The sequence below is a fragment of the Schistocerca americana genome, chromosome 2, assembly GCF_021461395.2.
Source record: "Schistocerca americana isolate TAMUIC-IGC-003095 chromosome 2, iqSchAmer2.1, whole genome shotgun sequence".
Classification (NCBI taxonomy): domain Eukaryota; kingdom Metazoa; phylum Arthropoda; class Insecta; order Orthoptera; family Acrididae; genus Schistocerca; species Schistocerca americana.
In genome coordinates, this window is record NC_060120.1 from 66,527,889 (window position 1) to 66,555,513 (window position 27,625).

General features: G+C 43.2%; 1 protein-coding gene across 1 annotated transcript in view; it reads right to left on the reverse strand.

Moving 5' to 3' along the window:
• LOC124595200 (chromatin complexes subunit BAP18) overlaps positions 1 to 27,625 on the reverse strand; it is a 46,082-nt gene that overhangs the window by 12,228 nt on the left and 6,229 nt on the right. The window contains exons 2-3 of the mRNA XM_047133836.1: positions 16,077 to 16,168; positions 1,297 to 1,395 (exon numbers count right to left, since the gene is read on the reverse strand). Coding sequence (XP_046989792.1) covers positions 1,297 to 1,395; positions 16,077 to 16,168 — 191 coding nt within the window. The remainder of the gene's footprint in view (positions 1 to 1,296; positions 1,396 to 16,076; positions 16,169 to 27,625) is intronic.

Below are 27,625 nucleotides of genomic sequence, written 5' to 3' on the forward strand. Positions count from 1 at the left end.
CTACCGGAGGATCACTGGCTACAGCAATGAGACAAGTAACGAGACACGCCCACAGAAGTTCTCCACGCCACCATCGGTGGCCTGCCTTGAAATAGACCGACACACACACACACACGAGGTTTGTTCTATGCCAGGCTAAACTCCAGTCAATGCCTAGCCCACAGAAAGCAGCAAGAAGAGTACCGCGTCTGGCAAGAACAGAGTTAGCGACAACCAGTTACACTCTTAAGGTTAATATGCAAGTCCTTGCATATGTTTGTGAACATTGTCTTAGAATAGTGTTACAAGAAAGAGTTTCTACTGAATGAACAGTGCTACACAAGAGAGTTTCTACTGAACAGTGCTTCGAATTGTATTACCAATGACAGTCTGTTTCATCACAAGTTTCAGAGTGGTTCTATTAATGTATCTAATTTTAACATGACCCACAGTCACAGCAAAGGAGAAGTTGTATAACAAAAGATAAGTGTTCATTTAGTCTGTAAATATATTTCAATTCTTACATGTTTCAAGAGCAATAACCACGACATTTATCAACTGTTCAGAGCACAATTCATTTGTGATGACCTGTCACAACAATGCATATACAAGTGGTTTCTTTAACATTATACATAAACTACCAGTTTGTTAAAAAAAAAAAAAAAAACATCAAGCAATAGAGGGTTAAATGCAATGCAGCAACCAATAATTATGGGACTAATTAATCTGTGATCACTCATTTCCACATTGATCTTCCCCCTTCAGTTCATCAAATTAACATTACTTCTAGAGTTCTCTTGTTGTACATCTCTATTGTACAGTTTACATCCACTTGAACTGTTAGAATATGAGTTTTGTTGACATCAGTTACCAATAAAATCTGTATTCCTTTTTGTGCACCAGCGATACACAATAATCTTCCACAAATAACAAGGATATAGCATATAGTGAATCGTAAGACAAAAATATATTTAGAAGAAAAGAAACTAGTCTGAAACATTAATATAGGTTTATTCTTATAAAGTCTTCCTTGTTAAGTATGTAAACTGTCTGTTCAGTCACCCCTGCATTGTTAATCTGACACGTCACTAAATTCTTCACAGTTTTGGAGTTAAATGACCTTTGACCTTGTAACTAGCTCGATACTGAACAAACATTGGTCCACAAAAAACAACTTCGTTAGTCCTAGCATCATGGACCATAAAAACTTTCAAACTTAAAGTGTATTATAATGATTATAAAATAAAGAAAACTAGGTCTGCTTGGAGCAGCACAAACTTGTCAGTGAAAAAGATCCCACATGCTGCATTAACTTACACAGTTCTGCCCTTAATGTGCTCACTTATTTTCGTAAGTTCTTCACCAAAGTGTTTGACAGCCTGCCGAAGCATTTCTATTTCTTCATCAGTCCATTTACTGCCACAAAAAAAAGAAATTTTTTTACTGTGTTATACCAGTAAATAATTTAAGTAAACAGTGCCAACGCGCAGTACTACCAATGAACAAACAAAAGAGTGAAACAACGAAAAGAAAATAAGTGATTCACATTGAAGGACTATCAATTGTTTGTAAAAGACACATTGAATAGTTTTAGTATGTAAACAACTATTATTTTAAAATTGTAAAGAACCAATACACATACTTGACTACAATTACATTAAGAGCACAATAAAAATGCTAATTATAAATGGATAATCTATTCAAATAAAAGACACTGCAATGGCAGTGTATCTTATTCTGTTAAAGAATACTAACTGCACTTTCCAACTTCTCAAATTCCAGATAATCACATATTTACTAGTTTTTAACACATTGCATGAAACGAGTGAACTGCCTAATCAACATTTGCATCTGGATGAGTTCAACACATGAGCAGAACAACAACACATTAACAATAGCATCTGTCACAGTTCTGCCACTAGCATGCAACCACCTCCTGCACATGTAGCGCTTCACCAACACGTGTATGGTACGTGTGAATCTATTTGGATTCCAAAACCTTTTCACGTCCAGACACCTGTGCTGTACATACACAGGCTGAAGCACCAAATGTAAATGTGTACCAAGACCGAGATTCAAACCTGGGTCTCCTGATCACTAGGTAGGTGTGCTAATCACTATTCCACTCTGACACAGTGGCTTTGCACGATTGCATTGACTACACTCACACACCTCCCTCCTCAGTCCTGATTTCCATTCACTCTTCAGCCCACTTGGTATTTCATTTGATGAAGGCACAATCTGCCGTCCCCATTCAAGGCTGAGCTGCTATTCCAATACAGTTGGATTAACTCTGCAATGCTGTTCAGGTGTAAAGGGTGTATCAAGTAGGCTGAAGCACGGAAAGGTATTTGGATTGGGGAAAGAGGCATGCTAGGTTAGTCCGTGCAGTTGTGCAAAGTCGCTGTGCAGTGTGGCATAGTTAGTACAACTGCCTAATGAGCAGGAGACTCAGATCTGAATACCAGCCTTGGTACAAATTTTCATACATCGCTTCAGTCTGCATACGTACATTATATGTATGGCAATCATTACATGCAAAAAGCTTCTGCCATTTTGACCTACAGCATGTGCAACATCTTCAAGTTGGAGACAGTACTCTGTGACTTTTATTTTGGAGGAATGAATGACACAACTGAAGGATACTCCCTGGGCTACAAATAATGCAATTTACTTCTGGCATGATGAAGCCTCTGCATACTACACCTCACAGGTGAAACAACAACTCAACAATAGTTCCCTAGTTGATGGATTGGTCTTGGTAGTGCTCACCTTCAACATATAACATAACTGCAGCTGTTAGCTTGTACTATGGGCACATGTGCTTTTGTAAAGGAAAACAACACAGAGACAATAACAGAAGTAAAGTAACATATTCCATTAATATTGGAGTATAACTTTTTGAAAACTGATTACAAATTTATTATGAACTGTTGAAAATGCACTACAAACTGTATTGAATGTATAGCCTGACAAATAAATAACAACAACTAAAAGAATAAATAATGAAATACAACATTTCATAATATGTTGTTTGTGTGTGTGTGTGTGTGTGTGTGTGTGTGTGTGTGTGTGTGTGTGTGTGGTTAGGCTTGACTGTGACTGTAAAGAATATTAGTTGAAAAAGCAAATTGCTGTAAGCACTCACATTTATTTTTCTTCCTACTATGTACTCTGGAGGACTGCACCTCCATTATCAAGTGGCTTACTGTCAATTACTAAGGCAGGGACAATTTGCACATACATTTCTATGGATTGGAGCATGGCATGTCACATCCCTTAATCGGGCAGGTAGGTTAGAGAATTTAAAAAGGGAAATGAAAAGGTTAAAGCTAGATATAGTTGGAATTAGTGAAGTTCGGTGGCAGGAGGAACAAGACTTCTGGTCAGGTGAATACAGGGTTATAAATACAAAATCAAATAGGGGTAATGCAAGAGTAGGTTTAATAATGAATTAAAAAAATAGGAGCATGGGTAAGCTACTATGAGCAACATAGTGAACGCATTATTGTAGCAAAGACAGACATGAAACCCACACCTACCAAAGTAGTACAAGTTTATATGCTAACTAGCTTCACAGATGACGAAGAGATTGATGAAATGTATGATGAGGTAAAAGAAATTATTCAGATAGCAAAGACAATAGAAAATATAATAATCATGGGAGACTGGAATTCGATTGTAGGAGAAGGAAGAGAAGGAAAAGTAGTAGGTGAATATGGAATGGGGGTAAGGAATGAAAGAGGAAGCCGCTGGTAGAATTTTGCACAAAGCGTAACTTAAATCATAGCTAACACTTGCTTTAAGAATCATGAAAGAAGACAGTATATGTGGAAGAGACCTGGAGACAATGGAAAGTTTCAGATAGATTATATAATACTACAACAGAGATTTAGGAACCAGGTTTGAAATTGTAAGACATTTCCAGGCGCAGATGTGGACTCTGACCACAATCTACTGGTTATGAACTTAGATTAAAACTGAAGAAACTGCAAAAAGGCAGGAATTTATGGATATAAGACCTGGATAAACTGAAAGAACCACAGGTTGTAGAGAGTTTGAGAGAGAGCATTAGAAAAAGACTGGCAAGAACGGGGGGAAGAAACACAGTATAAGAAGAATGGGTAGCTTTGAGAGATGAAATAGTGAAGGCAGCAGAGGATCAAGCAGGCAAAAAGACAAAAGACAAGGGCTAGTAGAAATCCTTGGGTAACGAAAAAGATACTGAATTTAATTGATGAAAGAAGAAAATATAAAAATGCTGTAAATGAAACAGGCAAAAAGAAATAGAAACGTCTCTAACATGAGATCAATAGGAAGTGCAAAATGGCTAAGCAGGGATGGCTACAGGACAAATGTAAGGATGTAGAGGCATATATCACTAGGGGTAAGATACATACTGTCTACAGGAAAATTAAGAGAGACCTTTGGAAAAAAGAGAACCACTTGTATGAATATCAAGATCTCAATGGTAAATCAGTTCTAAACATAGAAGGGGAGGCAGAAAGATGGAAGGAGTATATAGAGGGTCTACAAGTATGCAAGGGAGATGTACTTCAAGGCAATATTAAGGAAATGGAAGAGAACGTAGATGAAGATGAAATGGGAGATATGATACTGCATGAAGAGTTTGACAGAGCACTGAAAGACCTAAGTCGAAACAAGGCCCCGTGAGTAGACAAAATTCCATTAGAACTACTGATAGCCCTGGGAGAGCCAGCCCTGACGAAACTCTACTATCTGGTGAGCAAGATGTTTGGGACAGGGTAAATACTCTCAGACTTCAAGAATAATATAATAATTCCAATCCCAAAGAAAACAAGTGTTGACAGGTGTGAAAATTACTGAACCATCAGTTTAATATGTCACGGCTACAAAATACTAACACGAATTCTTTACAGACGTGTGGAAAAACTGGTAGAAACCAACATCGGGGAAGATCAGTTTGAATTCCATAGAAATGTTAGAAAACGTGAGACAATACTTACCCAACGACTTATCTTAGAAGGTAGATTAAGGAAAGGCAAACCTACTTTTCTAGCATTTGTAGACTTAGAGAAAGCTTTCGACAATGTTGACTGGAATACTCTCTTTCAAATTCCAGAGGCGGCAGGGGTTAAATATAGGAAGCGAAAGGCTATTTACAATTTGTACAGAAACCAGATGGCAGTTATAAGAGTTGAGGGGCATGAAAGGAAACATCTCCGATGTTATTCAGTCTGTATATTGAGCAAGTAGTAAAGGAAACAAAAGAAAAATTGGAGTAGGAATTAAAATCCATGGAGAAGAAATAAAAGCTCTGAGGTTTGTTGATGACACTGCAATTCTGTCGGAGACAGCAAAGGACCTGGAAGAGCTGCTGAACAGAATGGACAATATCTTGAAAGGAGGATATAAGGTGAACATCAACAAAAGCAAAACAAAGATAACTGGATGTAGTCAAATCAGGTGATGCTGAGGGAATTAGATTGGGAAATACGACACTTAAACTAGTAGATGAGTTTTGCTATTTGGGGAGCAAAATAACTGATGATGGTCGAAGGAGGTTGGTTGGTTGGTTGGTTTAAAAGAGGGGGGGAAGGGACCAAACTACGAGGTCATTGGTCCCTTGTTCCTAATAGAACAATGCCACAAGTGTGAGAATAAAACAAACAAGACATATAACACAAAACCAAAAGAAAGCAAAAACCACAAGAATGAAGGAAAGGCAATGAACACTAAAAGGAACAAAAGAGGACAAGAAAACAACAGAGACGCTAGAAACAGAAGAGAGTAAAACACGAACGCAGATTACAGTGGCTGGCCGACCACGAGAATAAAAAGGAAAAGCGAGCCACTCTGCAACACATTAAAACTTCCATCCTAAAAGCACTAAGGTGGAGGACACAGAGGGACAAAGGACATGTGCAAAAACTTAGATCAAATGATAAAACCCACCCTCACGAATAAAATGTAAAACTAAACCAGCCAATGAGGCTTTGTCAGACAAAATGAGAGGCAATGAGTCCGGTAACTCAAGATTTCATTGCTGTGCAGTCAAAGTGGGACAGTGCACCAGAATATGGGCCAATGTCAACCGCGCGCCGCACCAAAACTGAGGTGGGTCTTCATGGCGCAACAAGTAACTGTGGGTCGCCGAAGCATGGCCAACGCAGAGCCGACAGAGGACAACTGATTCCCTGCGAGAGGCCCACAAGGAAGACTTCCACACATTCGAAGTCTCCTTAATGACACGCAGTTTGTTGTGCATACTGTTACGCCATTCCATCTCCCAAAGCCGAAAATCCCTGTGGCGTAAGTCAGAACGCAGGTCAGGTTCAGGGATCCCCGTCTCCAGAAGCAGTTTCTGCATAGCCTGTCGGCAAGTTCATTGGCTGGGATGAGACGTGTCCTGGGGTCCACACAAACACCAGTGAACGACGGAACCAGTCCAGGGCATAGATGGACTCCTGGATGGATGCCACCAAAGGATGGCAAGGGTAGCACTGGTCGATAGTTTGTAGGCTGCTCAAGGAGTCAGTACACAGAAGAAACAATTCCTTGGGGCATGAACGGATATACTGAACTGCACGAGATATGGCCACCAGCTCTGCAGTGAATACACTGCAGCCATTGGGCAAGGAATACTGTTCAATATGGCCTCTGTGGACAAAGGCGAAGCCAACATTACCATCAGCCATCAAGCCGTTGGTGTAAACCACTTCAGAGCCCTGGAACACTTCAAGAATCAAGAGGTAGTGACAGCAGAGTGCCGCAGGGTTAACGGAGTCCTTAGGGCCACGCGAAAGGTCCAGGCGAAGCTTCGGCCTTCAGCTACACCACGGAGGTGTACGTGAATGGACCTCGAGGAGAGGTGGTGAAGGGAAGGACTTCAGTTCAGACAGAAGCGACTGTATGCGAACTGCAATTGTTAGCCCTGACCTGGGCTGCCTATACAGCAGATGAACCGGCGTGGTTGGGAAAAGAAGACGGTAATTAGGATGTTCAGAAGAGCTATGAATGTGTGCAAAGTAATTGGCGAGCAGTTGTGTACGTCTGATCTTCAATGGAGGGACTCCAGCATCCACCAGTATGCTTGTCACCGGACTCGTCCTAAAAGCTCCTGTCACTAGTCAAACTCTGCAAAGGTGCAATGGGTCAAGCAAATGCAATGCTGAGGGCGTCGCCAAACCATAAATTACACTCCCACAGTCAAGGCATGGAACATTCAATGAGGCTGTTTACGCCTCAGGGTCATCTGCTGCCACCGACTTATTGCCTGAGCAGTCTATATCCATTGTGTCTGAGGATCTGGCGAGATCTAGGTCCTCAGCAGACACCAGAATCTCCATGCCATTCTCAGACACAAAGCTTGTAGGTAGTGGTGGTGTGGGTGCCACTGCAATTTCCTTGGTCTTAGGGGTCTTCTTTTTGGATTTCTCTTGCTGCTCCTTGGATTTCCCTGTCTGGGAGGGCTTCACTGGCTCAGTCTCCAAGACTGAGGATGAGCGTGAAGACCTACGACCAGCTGCTTTTGAGCTCTTCAGCCACTGGCAGGTGTCATCTTTCCCACTAGCAGAAACCTGGAAGAGAGTGACCCAAGGGACCCCTTCCTAACGAGAGAAGCCGAAGAAGACATACGCTTCTCCGGCTTAGAAGTGGGGACAGACATCCTGAAGTAGGTGGTGCGGGAGCAACAGGGAGGGAAATGCCCCCCACCATCAAGGGGCCGGTGTAGTCTTCCGGTTCTGAGAAGTGACTGGGGTTGGCAGAGCTGATGGTGCCAGAACTGTTGTAGTGGCGGCATAAGACGATGTCATACACACAGGATGCAGGCGTTCAAATTTTCTCTTAGTCTCAGAGTACGTCAGTCAGTCCAAGGTCTTGTATTCCATGAATTTCCTTTCTTTCTGGAGAATCCTGCAGTCTGGCAAGCAAGGCAAATGGTGCTCTCCACAGCTGACACAGATGCGAGGTGGGGCACATGGAGTATTGGGACATGATGGGCATCTGCAATCTCGACATGCGATGCTGGAAGTACAGCGGGAAGACATATGGCCGAACTTCCAGCACTTAAAGCATTAATCAGGAGAGGAGTATAGGGCTTTACACCACAGGGGTAGACCATCATCTTAACCTTCTCAGGCAATGTATCACCCTTGAAGGCCAAGATAAAGGCACTGGTGGCAACCAGATTATCCCTCGGACCCCGGTGGACATGCTGGATGAAATGAACACCTCACCGCTCTAAACTGGCATGCAGTTTATCGTCAGACTGCAAAAGCAGGTCCCTGTGAAATATGATACCCTGGACCACATTTAAGCTCTTATGTGGTGTGATGGTTACAGAAACATCTCCCAGCTTGTCACAAGTGAGTAACATCCGTGCCTTGGCAGAGAATGCTGTTTTGATCCAGACTGACCGAGATCTCATTCTGGACAATCCCTCCACCTCCCCAAACTTGTCCTCTAAATGCTCAATAAAAAACTGAGGCTTCATCGTCATGAAAGATTCCCCATCAGCTCTAGAACATACAAGGTACTGGGGCGAGTAAGATCCGCTGCCATTCTTAGCCTGACGTTACTCCCATGGCGTGGCCAGGGTTGGTTGGTTGGTTGGTTGTTTGAGGTTAAAGGGACCAAACAGCAAGGTCATCAGTCCCTTATTTCAAATAGACTCCATTCTGCTAACGGGAGATCTCAGTATAGTCAGAAAAATAAAACGGATAAAGGGGAAACGTAAAAGGGCAGTCACGTTGTCATTAGTAAAAACAAATGAGGGAAGTTGGCAAGAGAACGAACCCAACACTATGCTGAAGCAGCATAGGCAAGACCACCTGTGACTTAAAAGGTACAACTGCTATAATGCAGAAAGTACGTATGGGAATAGAAAAACTAACCAAGCCTTAAAAAGAAGGGGTAAAAACAGAGTAAAAGGGAAAGAAAAGAGGATTCCGGTCAGGGAGGTGAATCGGGAATCTCTGAACACTGCCTACAGTGGGAGACACCCAAACACTCACCGCCCTGCCCCAACACCAGAGGGAGATTAAAAACTTTAAAACTGAGAATAAAAACCACTCTCCCGGAGGAAACCTAGAACCAGAGAGACCATCCGGGAATCGTCAGCCAACATCAAAGGTAAAGTGTGGGGGAGTCTGTACTTAGCACGCAGAGCCAAAAGAAGGGGGCATTCAACCAAAATGTGGGCCACTGACTGGAAGGCTCCACAACCACATAGCGGGGGTGGCTCATCACGCAAAAGGAAACCATGGGTCAGCCTGGTATGGCCAATGCGGAGACGACACAGTGTGGTCGAGTCCTTGCGGGAGAGGCTAAAGGAAGAACGCCATGGGCCTGGATTCACCTTAATGGCACGAAGTTTATTAGACAGTGGAGTAGCCTCCCGAGAATTGGCCCATGACTGTGCAAAGTGGGATTTGATGTGAAGCCGTAAATCCGCTGCAGGAGGGGTTACAGAAAACGGGGGGTAAGTAACTGCTCCCCCAGCCAAACGATCAGCGAGCTCATTACCCGGGATACCCACATGGCCCGGGACCCATAGGAAGTCAATGGAACAAGCAGCACGGTGAAGATCAGCGAGATGGTCATGGATGGCAGAGACCAAGGGATGGCGCGAAAAACACCGGTCAATAGCAAGAAGGCCACTCATCGAGTCCGTACATAACAAAACGCGGTTGTGTTGGGATTGTTTAATAAAGGTAAGGGCCCGGGAAATTGCCATCAATTCCGCAGTAAACACCCCACATGAGGGTGGCAGTAGATGATTTTCCGTTCCAACAAAGGACGTGAAGGCATACCCAACATGATCAGCAGATTTAGAGCCATCAGTGTAAAAAACAACAGCATCCCGAAACTCCCATAAAATTTGGCGGAAAAAGGAACGGAACACCACCGGGGGGATGGAATCTTTCGGACCACGGCGGAGATCCATCCGAATTCGAGGCCGAGGAACTAACCAAGGAGGGGTGGAGGGGAGGGAGTGAGGAAGACAGCACAAAGAAGGAAGCCGAAAATCACGGTTAAGAGACGCAAGGCGCAGCCCAACCGGTAAACCCGCCCGAGGGCGGGAGTCAGGCGGGCGACGTCCATGGTCTGGGAATAGGATAGAATAGGAAGGATGAGCGGGAGAAGAACGGATAGTAAGCGCATAAGACACCAGAAGCTGGGACTGCCGAACAGAAAGGGGGGGGGATCCCAGCTTCAACCAGGAGACTATCAACAGGGCTAGTAGGGAAGGCACCGGTGGCCAAACGGACACCACGATGGTGGACTGGATCCAGCACGTGCAGCGTGGAAGGAGCAGCTGAACCATAAACTTGACAACCATAGTCCAAACGTGACAGAACTAGAGCACGATAAAGACGGAGGAGGAGGGAACGGTCCGCACCCCAGGAGGAGTGGGCAAGGAAGCGAAGGACATTGAGTTTACGGAAACATCCTACCTTCAGGAGTCTGATATGGGGCAGCCAAGTGAGCTTGTTGCCGAAAAGAAGACCTAGGAAACGAAACTGTGGAACCACAGGCAATCTTTGTGCAGCGAGATAGAGCTCTGGATCAGGGTGGACCGTAGTACGGCGACAGAAGTGGACCACCCGCGATTTTAAAGGAGAGAATTGAAACCCGTGTGAGAGGGTCCATGCAGAGGCACGCCGTATAGCCACCTGGAGCTGCCGTTCTGCAGATGGCATCGAGGAGGAACTAACCCAAATGCAGAAATCATCCACATACAGGGCAGGGGCGACCAAGGGACCGACAGAGGCCACAAGTCCATCGATAGCAATGAGGAAAAGAAGGACACTCAAGACAGAACCCTGTGGGATGCCCGTCTCCTGGGTCCGTGGAGAACTAAAAGCAGTACCAACTCGAACTCTGAATGACCGATGGATCAGGAACTGGCGGATAAAAATCGGGAGTGGGCCCCGAAGACCCCACTGATGAAGGGTTAGTAAGATGTGATGGCGCCAGGCCGTGTCATAGGCCTTGCGAAGGTCAAAAAACACTGCAACCAAATGGCGGCGCTGGGAAAAAGCCTGCCGAACTGCGGATTCCAAGCGAAGCAAATGATCGATTGGAGATCGTCCCTCTCGAAAGCCACACTGGTAAGGGGACGATAGATCCCAAGATTCGAGGACCCAAGTGAGCCGACGGGCTACCAGCCGTTCAAGTAACTTACAACCAACATTGGTCAAACTAATTGGCCGATAGCTGTCAACAGATAGGGGGTTCTGACCAGGCTTAAGGACAGGAACCACAATGCTATCCCTCCACTGAGAAGGGAAGTCACCCTGGAGCCAGATATGGTTAAACACCCGAAGAAGATGGTGCGGTTGTGGAGCACTGAGATGTTGAAGCAGCTGGTTATGAATGGAATCTGGGCCAGGGGCCGTATCATGAGAAGAAGATAGAGCAGAAAGAAATTCCCATTCAGTGAAAGGTTCGTTGTAAGAATCTGACTCACAAGTGGTGAAACATAAGGTGACAGCTTCAGCCTGCTGTTTTTGATGAAGGAAAGCAGCTGGATAGGAGGCCGACGCTGATGCCACTGCAAAATGGGTCGCAAGATGTTCTGCGAGAACTAATGGGTCCGTACAAATGCCATCTGGGAGGTGAAGGCCTGGGAGGGTGGACTGCCGATGGCAACCTTGGAGAGAGCGAAGTGTAGCCCATACCCGTGACAGAGGGACAGTGGAACCAAGGGAAGAAACGAATCATTCCCAACATATCCGCTTGCTCTGTTTGATTAAATAACGGGCTTTAGCGCGAAAGCACTTAAAGGTAGAAAGGCTGGCTACTGATGGGTGCCTCTTAAAGTGTTGCAAAGCTCGACGGCGATCACGGATGGCAATGGCAATGGCCGTACTCCACCACGGGACTTGCCGACGACGAAATTGTCCAGATGAGCGCGGGACAGCAAGGTTAGCAGCGCGAACAATCGCGTCAGACACGTCACGTAGGACGTCATCAATACAACCCGACAAAGAGGGAGAAAACTCGACCTGTGCAGTATATAGAGGCCAATCGGCGCGGTGGAAAGACCAACGAGGTAACCTGTCCATCGGGGAGCGGGAAGGGAGCGTGATAATCAACGGGAAATGGTCACTATCACAAAGGTCGTCGTGTGGCGACCAGTGTAATGAAGGGAGGAGAGAGGGAGAAGAAAGAGAAAGATCAATGGCAGAAAAGGTACCATGATCAGCACTGAAATGAGTAGGGGAGCCATCATTAAGAAGGCACAGGTCGTGGTCTGCAATAAATTGGTCTATAATAAGACCTCGTCTAGATGGAAAGGCACTGCCCCACAAAGGATGATGAGCATTAAAATCCCCAAGGAGGAGGAAGGGAGCAGGAAGTTGCTGAAGAAGGGTGGTTAAGGCAGCAGGTGTAAGAGTCCTGTCAGGAGGGAGATAAAGATTGCATACTGTGACTGCAGAGTCTAAGTGGACCCTAACAGCAACCGCTTCCAATGTAGTTTGGAGAGGAATCCACGTGCTAGCAATGTCTGTACGGACCAACGTACAAACGCCACCAGAAGCCCGCAAGGGTCCGACCCGATTTCGACAGAAAACACGGAACCCACGGAGGGTCGGTGAGTGAGCATCAGTAAAATGAGATTCCTGGAGAACCACACAAGCTGCTGAGTAGGACGAAAGAAGGGATTTCAATTCCGGAAGGTGACGATAGTAGCCATTACAATTCCATTGGAGAACCACAGAACGATGGTTCAAATGAGGGCTGAACACGCTAAATCCAGTCATACCGCCAGGTCCCCACCCGTCACCGACAAGGAGGGGGCGACATCCATAAACGACAGGTCAGAATCCGGTTGTGAAGCCGGGGAAGGGACCTCCGGTGACACCAGAGGCTCTTTGTCCCGGGACTTATGTTTCTTCTTCTTTTCAGGCTGAGGTCGAGGAGGGCTGTGTGGCATAATGGAGCCAGCTGCAGCAAGATCAGGAACAGAAAGAGACCGGGCGACCTGGGGGCCGATAGACCGCGGCTCTCGCGGTCGCCGCGCTGCAGCAGACCTTTGACCTGGAAGGTGCCGGGAAGGGGCATCCCGGGAGAGGCGCCCTTGACCGGCAGACGCCGAAGGAGTGGGACACTTCTCCGGCTGGGGAGGGGGAGCGGCGCCCAGAGGAGAAGGTGTGGGACCCGCAGGGGAGGGGGGAAGGAGAGGGGTCCGGGATGGGGGTAAGGAAGGGGGAGGAAGGGATGAAGATGTAACCAAGGCGTAACTAGATGTCATGGACACAGGGTGCAATCGTGCATATTTCTTACGGGCCTCTGTGTAGCTTAAACGATCAAGAGACTTATACTCCTGTATCGTTTTTTCTTTCTTATAGACTGGGCAATCTGCTGAACGTGGAGAATGACTACCATGACAATTTACACAGACAGGAGGGGGAACACAGGGACTCCCCTCATGGAGTGGACGTCCACAGTCACCACAGAGAGGGTCCTGGGTACAGCGAGAAGACATGTGGCCAAAACGCAAGCACTTAAAACACCGCATAGGAGGTGGGATGTACGGCTTCACATCACAGCGATAGACCATAATCTTAACTTTCTCAGGAAGGGTATCCCCTTCAAAGGCCAGGATAAAGGCACCAGTATCAATACGATTATCTTTAGGACCCTTCTGAACACGCCGAACAAAGTGAACACCCCGCCGTCCGAGATTGTCCCGAAGTTCCTCATCAGTTTGAAGGATGAGGTCTCTGTGAAAAATCACACCTTGTACCATATTTAGAGACTGGTGAGGGGTAATGGACACGGGAATTGTGCCAAGATGGGTACAGGCACGAAGGGCCGCAGATTGGGCAGCCGAAGCAGTTTTTATCAGTAACGAACCCGACCGCATCTTGCTCAGGGAGTCCACTTCGCCGAACTTGTCTTCAATGTGTTCCACAAAGAATAAAGGTTTGACACTGGTGAAAGTATCTCCATCAGTCCTGGTGCAAACTAGATAACGGGGGAAAGGTTTTGCCCCTAGACGACGGGCCTGACCCTCCTCCCAGGGGGTAGCCACGGAAGGGAAGGCCGAAGGGGCAAGAGAAGCAGCACTTGAGGAATCAGTACCACGCAGAGAGACGGCCGCAGAAGAGCGGCCAGAGTTTTGGACCCGTATGCGTTTCATCTGCATAGCGTCCGCCCTGATACCACCCACTCCGATCAGGGGCTCTCCTCACGGGCGCCACCCAGCCACAGCAAGGGCCGTCTGGCACGGCGGCCATTGCCGGGAGTTCCGATGCTCCAGGATGACGAGCAACCACTCCAAGGCATGCATGAGGAGGTCACAGCTCAGGTATCAGAAGTGTGATCCCTGTGTGTTCAGGGGGCTCAACCAAAAGGGTACATAGCGACCCCACCACACGGGCTGGCTACCGTGCTGGCTATGCACCCTAGCATCAGACAACGACGTAAAAGAAAAGGTGGAATGTACTAGGAGGGCACACGTCGGAGACACTAGGTAAGGTGCTCTTCCCCAAATGGCTCACACTACGGAAGAGAAATTTTGGAATGGAGGTCAAACCCCAGAGGGGGACCAAGGAATGCCAAAAGGAGGAGATGATTACGCAACAAAGCCGGAGTGTAAAACCAACAGAACCAGGAGGATAGCAGGGGCCAACATAAGCAAGGACACCAATAGAGGGAGAGGAGAGGGCGAGGGGAAAGTGGTATGGAGGGGAAAGGAGGGAAGGGAAAGGAAATGCAGCCCGGGAGAGAAAGAAGGCTGCAATGGCTCGGGGCCCCGTGCTCGCCACGCACGTATCCACGAAAGAGTTGTGGACCCCCTGGGGGGGCGTGGCCAGGGAGGGGAATGATTTGGGGTTGTACTTCTGTGCGTTGAATTGAGCTCCTGAAAGCTTAGAGACTGCTGATGTTTCACCACCAGCAAGAGATGATGGACTACGCTTCATCGCGTGTCATCCGCCCTGATGCCACCCACTCCGACCAGGGGCCCTCCCCATGGGTGCAGCAAAGGCCATCTGGCAGATGGCCACTGCCAGGAGTCCCGATGCCCCAGGGGGATGGGCATCTACCCCTTGGTATACGTGGGGAGTTAACAGTACGGGCATCAGCAGAGCGATCCCTGTGTGGTCAGAGGGCTACAACAAACAGGGTACATGGCAGCCCCACCACAACGGACTGGCAACTGTGCTGGATATCAGGTGTAAAGAAGTCCATGGTCATCATCGACGCAGAAAGCAACACTGCATAGTGCATGGTAGAAAACGCACCCAGGAATGTGTCCTCATCCAAGAGATGGAGAATGAGCGGGACTGAAATGTGACAATGAGAAAGAGGGCTAAAGATCTCAATGCACGATGGACACGATGCAGCATGTGGGGCACCCTTACCCAATTGGCTCGCTCATCGGGAAAATTTTGAAGAATGGAGGTCAAACCCTACAGGGGACCATCACATAAGGGCCGAAACATGTGAAACTCCTTTTAGTCTCCTCTTACGACAGGCTGGAATACCTCGGGCCTATTCTTACCCCCGAACCCGCAGGGGGAGGCCGAAGGAGATAGGATATAAAATGTAGTCTGGCTATGGCACGGAAAGCGTTTCTGAAGAAAAGGAATTTGTTAACACTGATTATAGATTTACGTGTCAGGAAGTCTTTTCTGAAAGTATTTGTATGGAGTGTAGCCATGTATGGAAGTGAAACATGGATGATAAATAGTTTTAGACAAGAAGAAAACAGAAGCTTCTGAAATGTGGTACTACAAAAGAATGCTGAAGATTAGGTTCTGAAAAGAAGAGAAATTTGTGGCACAACTTGACTAGAAGAAGGGATCGGTTGGTAGGACATGTTCTGGGGCATCAAGGGATCATCAACTTAGTATTGGAGGGAAGCATGGAGGGTAAAAATCATAGAGGGAGACCAAGACATGAATACACTAAACAGATTCAAAAGGATTTAGGTTGCAGTAGTTACTCTGAGATAAAGAAGCTTGTGCAGGATAGAGTAGCATGGAGAGCTGCATCAAACCGTTCTCTGGACTGAAGATCACAACACAGCTCTACTGTATCCAATTATCATGTCAACAATTACTGACGTGAACTCCCCATCTCTAAAATAATCTTACCCAGCTGGAGAATCAGCTGTGGGGTGAAGCTGCATTGTTAGTTCACCTAGCTTATTGAATGCTGCACCAGCTGCAGCAAAAATCTCGCCAACCTGCAACAGTAAACCAATAACAATACACACAATGTCAAACCAAAAGAAAAATGATTCTTGGTTTCTGCAAAATGAATATGCTCATCTTATATTACTAGATGCTTTTAATGTTAACCATTATTATTTACCTGTGTGGCCAGATATTATTACTTCAGGAAACAAAGTGTGTGTCTACAGTGACAACACTGCATCTTCAAATTACTTATTGCCTAACTTACTGATGGGTTAAAACTGAGCGCCTCATCAGTTCTCAATCCTGGATCATTGCCTTTTGTAGGTAACACTACATCTTAATTAGGTACCCCGAAACGACTCAGGACTCACCATTGCAAATACTCTGCTAGCAACTCTCTCCTACTTTCAAGTTCTGTTAAGTAAAAAACTGGTTCATTATACTCATGATTATTAGACTGAGTTATATGGACAGAAAAATTTGTTATGCTCTTCCAGAAGTAAGAAAGTCACAAGAATGACACAGTTCTCTTTTTGGTATGTTTGCGCAGTCATTTCTTTGCCAATAATTTATTTTCTATATTGTTTTAATATTAATCCCAAGACGCTTTGGTTTCTTATAAATTTGCAATGGATCTTTGCAAAGGAGAATAATATGATAGTTCCATTTTCTGTTTATGCTGATGACTCACTTCCCCCTATCTCATACACTGGAAGTTTTATTATGATTTAGCAAAGCTAACGACTATATCATGACAATCTCTTTTACTGATTAAGTGCAACTTTCATGATTTCATTTTTTATTTTCTGCTGTGGGATGAAATTTTCGAGTCTGAAGACATTAATGGTAAGAATATCCTCATCCAAGAATTTGTATACTTCAATAGTTAAAACATGCATCATTGTATGACATCATAGTTGCCTTAAAATATGCATCACTGTATGACATTGTAGTTGCCATACCAGTCGATGGCTTCAATGGTCAAAGCTGATGTATTCTATCTTATTCTTCAATTCTCCTCTCATATTCTTCAATCTTCTCTTCACTTGGAACATTATCATAGTTCGAAGTCTAAGCTTTCATTTACAGATCAAGAGAAATTGTATAAATGGTTTGTCAACCAACCACAGTAATCAATACAATGTTTGAGAATATAAAATAATTAAAACCTACAAGTGAAATACTACCAGTACAAAGAACATACAATTTTCAGCATAAGAAATCCAAGACAGAATCTGAATTTCATGCAAAGTCAATATGTGGTTGTTGAAGTAGATAAACACAATGATGTGCGATGTTTTACTTTCCTGGCATATGTTACCACCTTCAAGCACTCTTGATAAATTATTTTCCAAGGTTCTCAATAATTCTGAGGGAATGTCAGCTACTCAGGGTGTCTTGTTTCAAATTATGTCTTTCAGTTCTCTGTAAATACCAAACTATCCATTTCATCTTTGTTTGCATCATCTTTGGCTTCCACTAAGTTGTCTGTATGTATGTTTCCTTTGTGTAGCCTTCCATACATTCCTTTCATCTTTAAGTGTTCCCTTCTTCAGTTAGTATTATCCTGACATCTAAGCTGTTGATATTCATACAAATGTTTCTCTAAATGTTTCTTTACTGGTCCTATATGGGGGCATGTGGCTTTACAATTGTCATGAATGAGGCACAACAAAATAACGTGTACGGGCAGACATGCTGTCTGTGGAGAGATGCAGCAACTTTTGGCAAGTTATAGCTTTTTATTTATTTCAGTGAATATGTAAGTGGTATATAAATTAATACATAAGTGATACATTAAATTGCAACTGTGACAAATAAATAATCACTGTAAGATGACATACCAGTAAATAAAATGAAATAATAAAAAAAACAGCGCCCATATGAAAGCTTTCCTTTTATTTCATAAGAATCTATGGCTATTACACAAAAAAAGGGTATGTACTATTAAATCACCGAAACAATGAACCATGTTGGTTAGATATTACACCTGTGCCATGCCTTCACAGGCTTAACACACTGTTTATAACCACGTCATTATTAGAGAGAAATTGCAAACTCTTCCAATATTTCAACACCAGCAGGTAACTATTCAGTTTATTGTCCAGTTTGATTTCCCACAGCAATTTCAGCAGCACATCGAAAGGCAGTTAGTTAGTTATTTGCACTTAGAATCATTGCAAATCTTGGGGAGGAACAAACAAGTAAATTGACATATTTTGAATATTTTTATTCAATAATGTAATATGGAATAATGATCTGGGTAACTCATCTTTAAGAAAGAAAGTCTTCATTGGTCGAAAATGTGCTGTAAGAATAATGTGTGGTTCTCACCCACTATCATCTTCCGGACATTTGTTTAAGAAGTTGGGCATTCTCACTACTGCTTACTGCATTCCCTGATGAATTTTGTTGTACATAATCTACTACAGTCCCAAAGGAATGATTATGCATATAATTAAAATACCAGAAAAAATGAGACATTCATTAATTCAAATTGTCTTTAGCACAAAAAGAGCTGCACAATGCTACCACTAAAATTTCTGATCACTTACCCAGTGATATAAAATGTCTGACACACAGCAAAGTAGAATCTGAAAACAAACTGAACAAGTTTCTACTTGACATCTCCTTGTATACTGTAGAAGAATTTCTACTACTGTAATGTGTAAAACGTGATGGGTAGAAATTAGGGGCCCACTAACATCTGTACTAAAAAAAACTTCTAAATATTAGCTTGTAGCCATTTTACAAATTAATTTGTGATGTGGATGAAAAATGATTCTTTCCACACAAATAGGATCCACACAAGTAGGATTTATCACACAAATTGATCCATGGAACATGAAACTATGAAACTAACTTCCATGGTTCATTAGTGTGACTTCTTCCTATGATGTAGAATGAATTCGTTTAACAATTACAGCACACTTTTTCAGTGAAAAATATATCACAATACTGACAATTTACACGATTGTCTTAAGAGTATGCTCAATAATTTTGGAACAAACTGATGTTAAAGTATTGGTCTGTAATTTTGAAGGTCCATTCTTTTACCCTTCTTATATACATGAGTTACCTGTACTTTTTCCAGTCACTTGGGACTTTGTGCTGATTCGTGATAAATGCAAGCTAAGTAAGGGGTCACTGTTGAAACTGAATGGGATTCCATCTAGACTGGCAACCTATCTGTATTCAACTCTTATCAGTTGCTTCTCACTGCCAGGGATGCCTCTTTCTATACCTTCCATACAACAGCCTGTGCAATGGTCAACGGATGGTACATCTATATGATCCTCCTGTCTCAATGATTTTTTAAACAGAAAATTTAAAACTCATCTTTCCTTTTGCTTTCTTCTACTGCCAGACAAGATTGGTCACTGAATGACTGGATACAAGCCTTCAACCCACTTATACAGTCACTGTAAAGAAACTTCTAAGGAAATAGAGATTACTGCATAACAAAGTGTAGGACTATAGTCAGAGAGATGCTGAATGAAACGCGTTTGGCTGTCAGGAGAGCAATGTGTGAAGCCTTCAATGACTACCATAGCAGAATATTGTCCAGTGATCTTTCACATAAACCAAAGAAAATCTGGCTGTATGTAAAGGCTTTTAGTGACACCAACGTTCGTGTCCAGCCCCTAGTGAATAAGACAGGAACTGAAATTGAGGGTAGCAAAGCCAAAGCTGAAATGCTTAACTCTGCATTCAAATGTTCCTTTACAAAAGAAAACCCGGGAGGATTACCCCAGTGTAATCCTTGACCACTGAAAAGATGAACAAAATATTGGTGTCAGTGGTGTTGAGAAACGGCTGAAATTATTAAAATTGAACAAAGCTCTGGGGCTCGATGCAATCCCTGTCAGTTTCTATACTGAATTTGTGGCTTAGTTAGCCACTCATCTGGCTTTCATCTATTGTAGATCCCTCAGAAAGAAAAAAATGCCCATTTCTTGGAAAAAGGCACAGGAGGCACAGGTCACACCTGTCTACGACAACGGTAGTAGAAGTGATTCATAAAACTATGGTCCCATATCCTTGACATTGATTTGTTGTAGAATCTCAGAACACATTCGGATCTGCAACATAATGAGGTATCTTGAACAAGATGACCTCCTCAATGCCAACCAGCATGGATTTCGAAAACACCGATCATGTGAAACCCAACTTGTACTATTCTCACATGACATACTGAAAGCTTTGGATCATTCTTCCCATGCTCCATACATGCATGGAACAGAAGAGATTCTAATAACTGGTGCAATTGGACATACCCTCTGCCAAGCAACTCAGGGTGGTTTGCAGAGTATAGATGTAGACGTACAAATAATTTTACATAAGGCCGTTCACTAACATGTGACTGTGGAATTTGTTGTCCACTTTGCACATCTACCTTTTTGCAGACATGTAAATTTCTGCCAACTTTTGCCTGTTGACATGTCCGTGTGCTATTTGTTTTGAACCGAGAGTGAAACAATCTCTCTTTCCTCTGTATTTTCTGAGTTTTGTTTTTAAATTACAGTGGGTGGGACTTTTCCGTCCCTAAACCACTTACTTAGCACATACTTTTCCAGAGCAAGCATCACAATCAGTTTAAACTTTGCTAGGATGCTAGCAACTGCTTATCTGCTATTTCCAGCATAAAGACACTGTTGGTTTTCTTGATGGATTTACGAGTTTTAGCAACCACAGTTGGTATGAACACTAATCCCCATCTCTATTTGGGCATTGTCAATAAGGTCAAGTCTGCAACCTGTATAGATAACATCGTGACAAATTATTCATTTGATGATATAAAAAAAAATCTTGCATTGATTTAGGTATTTCTGATCATTCTGCACTGTTTTTGCAGCTACTAAAAATAAATGGATCAGCCATTAGAAAAACATCCATCGCCGGCCGGGTTCGCCGAGCGGTTCTAGGCACTCCAGTCTGGAACCGAGCGACCGCTACGGTCGCAGGTTCGAATCCTGCGTCGGGCATGGATGTGTGTGATGTCCTTAGGTTAGTTAGGTTTAAGTAGTTCTAAGTTCTAGGGGACTGATGACCTCAGCAGTTAAGTCCCATAGTGCTCAGAACCATTTGAACCAAAAACATCCATCAAACAATGCTTCAGTAAGGAAAATATAATTTTTTTTTCCTGTAGGCTTAAAGAAGTAGACTGGCCATTGTGTCATTGTACTACAAGTTCCAAAAATTATGACAGAGTTTTTATTTTTGCATGTGTTTAATGAAGTATCACTAAACCCCCCACAAAAAAAAAAAAAAAAGACAAGCGAACTGAAATGGATAAGAGCTGGTTTAAAAGTGGCGAGTGTCAGAAAAGGACGGTTACATAATAAATAGAAAAGTAATAAGAATTTAGGTTTCATAAATTATGTAAAAAGGTATAAAATAATATTTGTAAGTTTTGCAAAAATAGACATAATGTCTTATGGGATAACAGCAATCAGTGATTTTATAATGTTACTTAAAATCCGTCTTGATCGCAATTTTTTTTTTTATTCATATAACCAGTTTCGGTTCATTCAGAACCATCTTCAGATCTGATATTTCAGTTACAGGAGTAACCTGTCCAAATCCAGCAACTTTCTCATGCTACGTGTGACGTAGCATGTGAAAGGGTGGTAAAGGCAGCAAAAGAAATGGCACACAAAAAATTCATTCTGAACCTTACAAATACATCAAAGGCAGTATGGTCAGTCACGGATTCTGAACTTGGTGTGACATCCGGCAATCCATAAATTTCCAAAGTTGAGATAATCAACAAATCCATTTTAAATCCTTCAGAAATATGTGAATATTTCAATGTGTTTTTTGAGTCATTCCATGTCAAATCAACACAGAAAAGTACTATTTTCAACTTGACATCTTTTGATTTTCATAAAATTTGGTGTGTTCATTGCATAGGAGAAGAGAATGAAAAATACCAAATTACAGAATTTTAACGCAAGTAAGGCAAGAGTAATAGCCACTCAAAGTTCTAAAAATGTGTGGAAAATTTGACAAATACTGCTGACAAAATTTGCTGTAACCTTTGTTCTAATAAAGATAGAACAGTGAACCCAATAATTTTGGAAAGGTCTTGAAACAAGCTTTTCAACGATATGCAATTTTGTCAAATTCAAATAATGTACACAACTAAGGTAAGTGACCTTGACCTTGAATATCTCATCAAATCATGTCACATCTGAGACGGATGAAAAGAATGTACTAGCTTCTTCATGTTAGTACAGCAATGTGTTGCATTAATGCAAACTAAATTGTATTCAGCCTCCAACATTATGACACAAAGCACTGAAAAACAGGTTTATTGTTAAAAAGGTGGTGTTATAAAACAGCACAGTAAGATAGTACAGTCAACAGGTCTATAGCAAGCCATAGCAGGTCACACACTATCACATGTGACCTTCAATGACGCAAAACATGACACAGACATCCCAGCCAAACACATGCATGGGCGGCATGGTAAACAGATTCTGACTTACAGAAACAAATATGACAAATGTATCATCTAGACAAACTATGCCTCAATAATGGGAAGCAACATATAACACTATCAGAGACTTTCTCGACATAGTAACTGCTTCATTGGTTCATGGGCATCATGTTAGATAATGTTGCGGAAGCTGCACAGTATTTCAGTGGACAGCTGCTTGTCATCTTCATGTGCTTACAGACCTGTTGTTGCAATGGCTCACCAATATATACGCTGACTCACTAGAAAAGCACAGGGCCAAGGGGCAGGGTTATAACGTCATTGTAGGTGAATCATAGAGCAAGGTGATATCCAGTGCCCCCTGCCAGAGAAACAACCCACAGTCTTTGCATCCGCGATACAAGAAAAAGAGCGGTCGCAAATCGTGGCCCTGCACACGTGCAGACTCCAATTCCCTATCTGTGTTGACATGGATCTATTCATCAGTGGCCAACGATGGCTTAGTACCACCAATGCTGGTTCCCATGCCTTGCCGAGTTGAAATACCGTGTCTCTATTGATCAGGTCGTTACTTATACGTATTCGACTGTTTCTTTAATGTGGAGTCCCAGTAAGTGGAACTGGATGAAAAGATCTTTGCCTCTCCATAGTTCATGCTGCGTCCCGTGTCAAGAGTGTTCAGCCACAGCAGAATTTTCTGGTTGACCCAATCTGGTGTGTCACCTATGTTCAGCTCATCTATCCTTGACAACAAGTCTGGCTAATGTATGATTTCCCACCCTGGCCTCCATAGACCTAGGTTGTCTTTAACAGAACCCAGCATAGTTTGCTCTGGCACTGGAGGGTGGGAGACACATTTTATTTGGTGTTTCTTGAACAGCCTGCCAATCTTAAAGGACATGCAACCAACAGTGGGTAGAAAAACCATCCTCATGGAGTTTTCCGTTCCTTCTAGCTGTTCTTGAGCATTAGTGCGTGGAGGTTGAAATGCATTATGGATCCATTTATCAGGGTACCCGTTTTGTACAAACACAGAGCGAAAATAGCTAAGCTCTGCTGACAAGCTGCCTGCATCTGAAATAACTTTTTCAGAGTCCGTAACACACCACTGCATTGAGATGGGTGATGGCAGCTCATAGATACAGGTCAGTGTGAGTTGGTTTACGAAAGACACTGTGTCCCAAGGAACCGTCTACTTTTCTGCAAACCTAGACATACAAGAATGGGAAGTCTCCATGTTTCTCCACTTCCATGTTGTAGCAAATGCTTGAATGGATGGAGTTAAGGTGTTCCAGAAATGCAGGAAGCATTGCTGCTGTATGTGTCCAAACTACATATCTCTAGAAATGTTTAGGTTTCAACACCACTGACAGAAATGCTTTTTCCTCAGTCTTCCACAAAAAGATTAATCACTATGGGAGACAAAGGGCTACCCATAGCGACACCGTCAGGTTGCTCAAAATATTGTTCATTAAATAAAAAGTAAGTCAAGCTAAGCACATGTCTGAATAGATGTAAGATGTCCTCCTTCAACTTAGTTCCTGTAAGGTGTAATGAATCCACCAGACACACTCGTTCAACAAGGAGACTACACCGAAACTCACTAATAAGTCAGCTGGTTTGAGACGTAAAGTCTTCAGTCACTGTATAAAATCTACCTAGTTTCGAATGTGATGTTCACATCTTCCTACCAAAGGGATCAGAAGAGAAGACAGATGTTTTACTAGGTACTATGTTGGGACTCCTACATTGCTCATGATGGGGTGAAGCGGAACCCTTTACTTATGGATCTTAGGCAGCCTATACAGTTGTGGTGGAACTGGTGCTAGTACTCTTAAGCTTTTTTTAAGATAACCACAAAAGTGGCTGGATTTGAGCAGCACAGATGTCTTCCGTTGTACTGCATCAGTAGGATCCTTCTGGAGACTAGAGTACACCGAGTCCTGCAGTGGTGCTGAAAACCTAAATGTTTCTGGAGATATGTGAATGACACCTTTGTAGTTTAGACACAGAGAGCAGCAATGCTTCCTGCAGTTCTGGAACACCTTAACGCCATCTGTCAAAGCATTTGCTTCACCATGGAAGCAGAGAAAAATACAGACATCCCATTCTTAGATGTCTTGCTCTGCACAAAACAAGATGGTTCCTTGCGTCACAGCATGCTACGTAAACCAACTCACACTGACCAATACCTATGAGGTGCGAGCTGCCATCACCCACCACTATCCAGGGGTGTGTTACACTCTTGTTCAAAGGGTCAGAATTATCTCAGATGCAGGGAGCTTATCAGCAGAGCTTAGCCATCTTTGCTCTATGTTCGTACAAAACAGGTACTCTAATACACAGATTCATAATTCATTTCAACCTCGAAGCACTAATTCTCAAGAACAACCAGAAGAAAAGGAAAACTCCACGAGGATGGTTTTTCTACCCTTTGCTGGTGGCGTGTCCTTTAAGACTGGCACACCTTACAGCATGAGTGGAAACTATGCTGAGTTCTGTTAAAGATAACCTAGATCTAAGGTGACCAAGGATATATAAAGTCCCATGGCAGTGTGGGAAATCATACATTGGCCAGACTTGTTGCACTGTCAAGGATGGATACACTGAACACAAGATGTCACATTAGATTAGGTCAGCCAAAAAGTCTGCTGTGGCTGAACACTGTCTTGGTATGGGACACAGCATGAACTACAGAGAGCCAATGATCCTTTCATCCACTTCCAAATATTGGGACTCCATCACTAAAGGAGCAGTTTAAATACATATAAGTAACGATGTTATCAACAGAGACACAGGATTTCAACTCGGCAAGGCATGGGAACCAGCATTGGTAGCACTAAGGCATCAACAGCCACAGACGAATGAATCCGAGTCAACACAGACAGAGAATTGTAGTCCGCACATTTAAACTGGGTGCCAATACAGTGTCCATGCAAGCAAAGGTCCACAATTTGCAGCCGCACTTTTTCCATGCTGTGAATGCAAAGACTACGGTCTGTTTCTCTTGCAGAGGGCACTGGATGTTGTCCTGCTCAATGAATCATCTACAGTCACCTCTTGGCACATGCACTTTTCTAGCTATTCATCATATATATTGGAGAGCCATTGCAGCAGCACATCGGTAAGCACCTGAAGGTGATGAGCAACTGTGTCATTGAAACACTGCGCAGCTTCCACAACATTGTCCGATGCAATGCCCATGAACCAATGAAACGATGTATAACACTTTTTCTGCATCTTTTGGTGAAAGGAAATACATTAGCCCTTTTGTTTTTCTCACTGTTAGTTGTACAATGTTGCAATGTTCTTTGAGCACCATTCAAGCAACTGTCTGGGTGTCATTGTATGAGAGTTGTTATATGCACTGCTGCAGACTGGCACATGCAGCAAGACTCTTGATACCAGCAATACCATCACATGGTCCTTTGCCATATGATGTGGCAAAGAAATGCCACTCTGCAGAAATGTTGAAATCAGCCTGATGAAAAGTTATGTTGGCAAAATTCTTGTGCTTCTTACATTGGGCTGCAGCACCATCTAGAAGTAGTACATGCACTTGGGTGTTCTATGGAAATGGGATGTCATGAAGCTAACCAAGTGAATATGTAAAAGATGAACACTCAATGTGTCATGTTTAAGGCATTCTGATATTATAACAAAGGAAATGTGATCAACTGCAGGGTTTCCTGGATGTCTATAATGAGCGACACAGGAATCAATGATGGCCTGTGCATTGTTCCAATGAAACCGCTGCACCTCATCCTGCAACAAATGCATAATTTTCAGAAAAATCACATATTACAATGTGTTCATTGTCATCAAGTGTCTCCTTCAGATTTTGTAGAAATTTCAACTTTTGGATGGTTGTGAAGGAATGCAATGGAAGCTTTTCTAATTTGTCTTCGGGGTTTTCCAAGAAGTCTTCCACAGATGATACACTTGTCTGGAGAGTTGTTCTATCTGTATGTGTCCACAGTTTATATGTTATTTCACCAAACAACTGTTGCACATGTGTCATGATACAATGTGTACGTGGGTAGTTTTCACAAGTGGACATACAGCATTCTGACAGTGTGGGATTACAAATGATCCGAGTAAGACAGTGTCTGTAAGTGCTAAGCTGACAGCCTGCAGCATGTGTCAACATTTTACATCTGGAATGTTCCAACATGAGCTTCACCTTTTGGTGAATACTGCAAACATACACACTACGGGTGCATAGTTCTTGGGTGGCACCTGGCAGAACTTCGATAATCCTATTTTCAGCCCTGGGTGTTCATCTTTGAATGCCTGATACGATTCATGCAGGTTTCCCAACACTAGTTCTTTTTGTTTATGAACCCCAGAACCATTTTCCTTCACAGAAACAACATCCTTCTTCCCAGGCAAACAGCAGCTTTTATTGTCTCTGTTGTATAATTCTATAACACCTTCACAAGTTGTTTGCTTAAGAGACATTTAGATCTTGGACTGGGAGTTGCTAAGATACCACTTACTTTGGCTAATTGTTTTGCTTTTCTCACAAAATAGTTAGAGGCTTCAAATTCATTTTCAGTCCTTGGAATGCTACAACTTTTCGAAAGAAGTGCCAGAATTTGGATCTTCTCAATGCTTGTGGTTATAGTACTGAATTTCTCCTTCAATTGCATAATCATTTCAGATTCAACATTTGTTTCATAATCTGCATTTTCCTTCCACACATGGTATGCACTTACTTCTGGATGCCTCAGAAACTTGCTCCAACTTTCCCAGTCTCTTCTTTTTCATTGGGAACTCACCAAGAGATACCAAAGTATCATTTAATGCAACTTTTAGGACTACAGATGTGTCTGACTCATCTGAGGAGCTATGCACATTTGTGGTTTCCTCTTGTTTCAATGTAGCTGAATCAGCCACACTCGCTTGTCCCTGAATTAATTTTTACTAAATTTATCACATATTTTGTTGACTGTCATGATGCCACCGATCATATCCACCATCCAAATTTGCACTTTCTGTAGTTTTTTTTCTTGTATCTGTTGTGCCCATCTTCCCTGAATGGATTACAGCAACACATGAT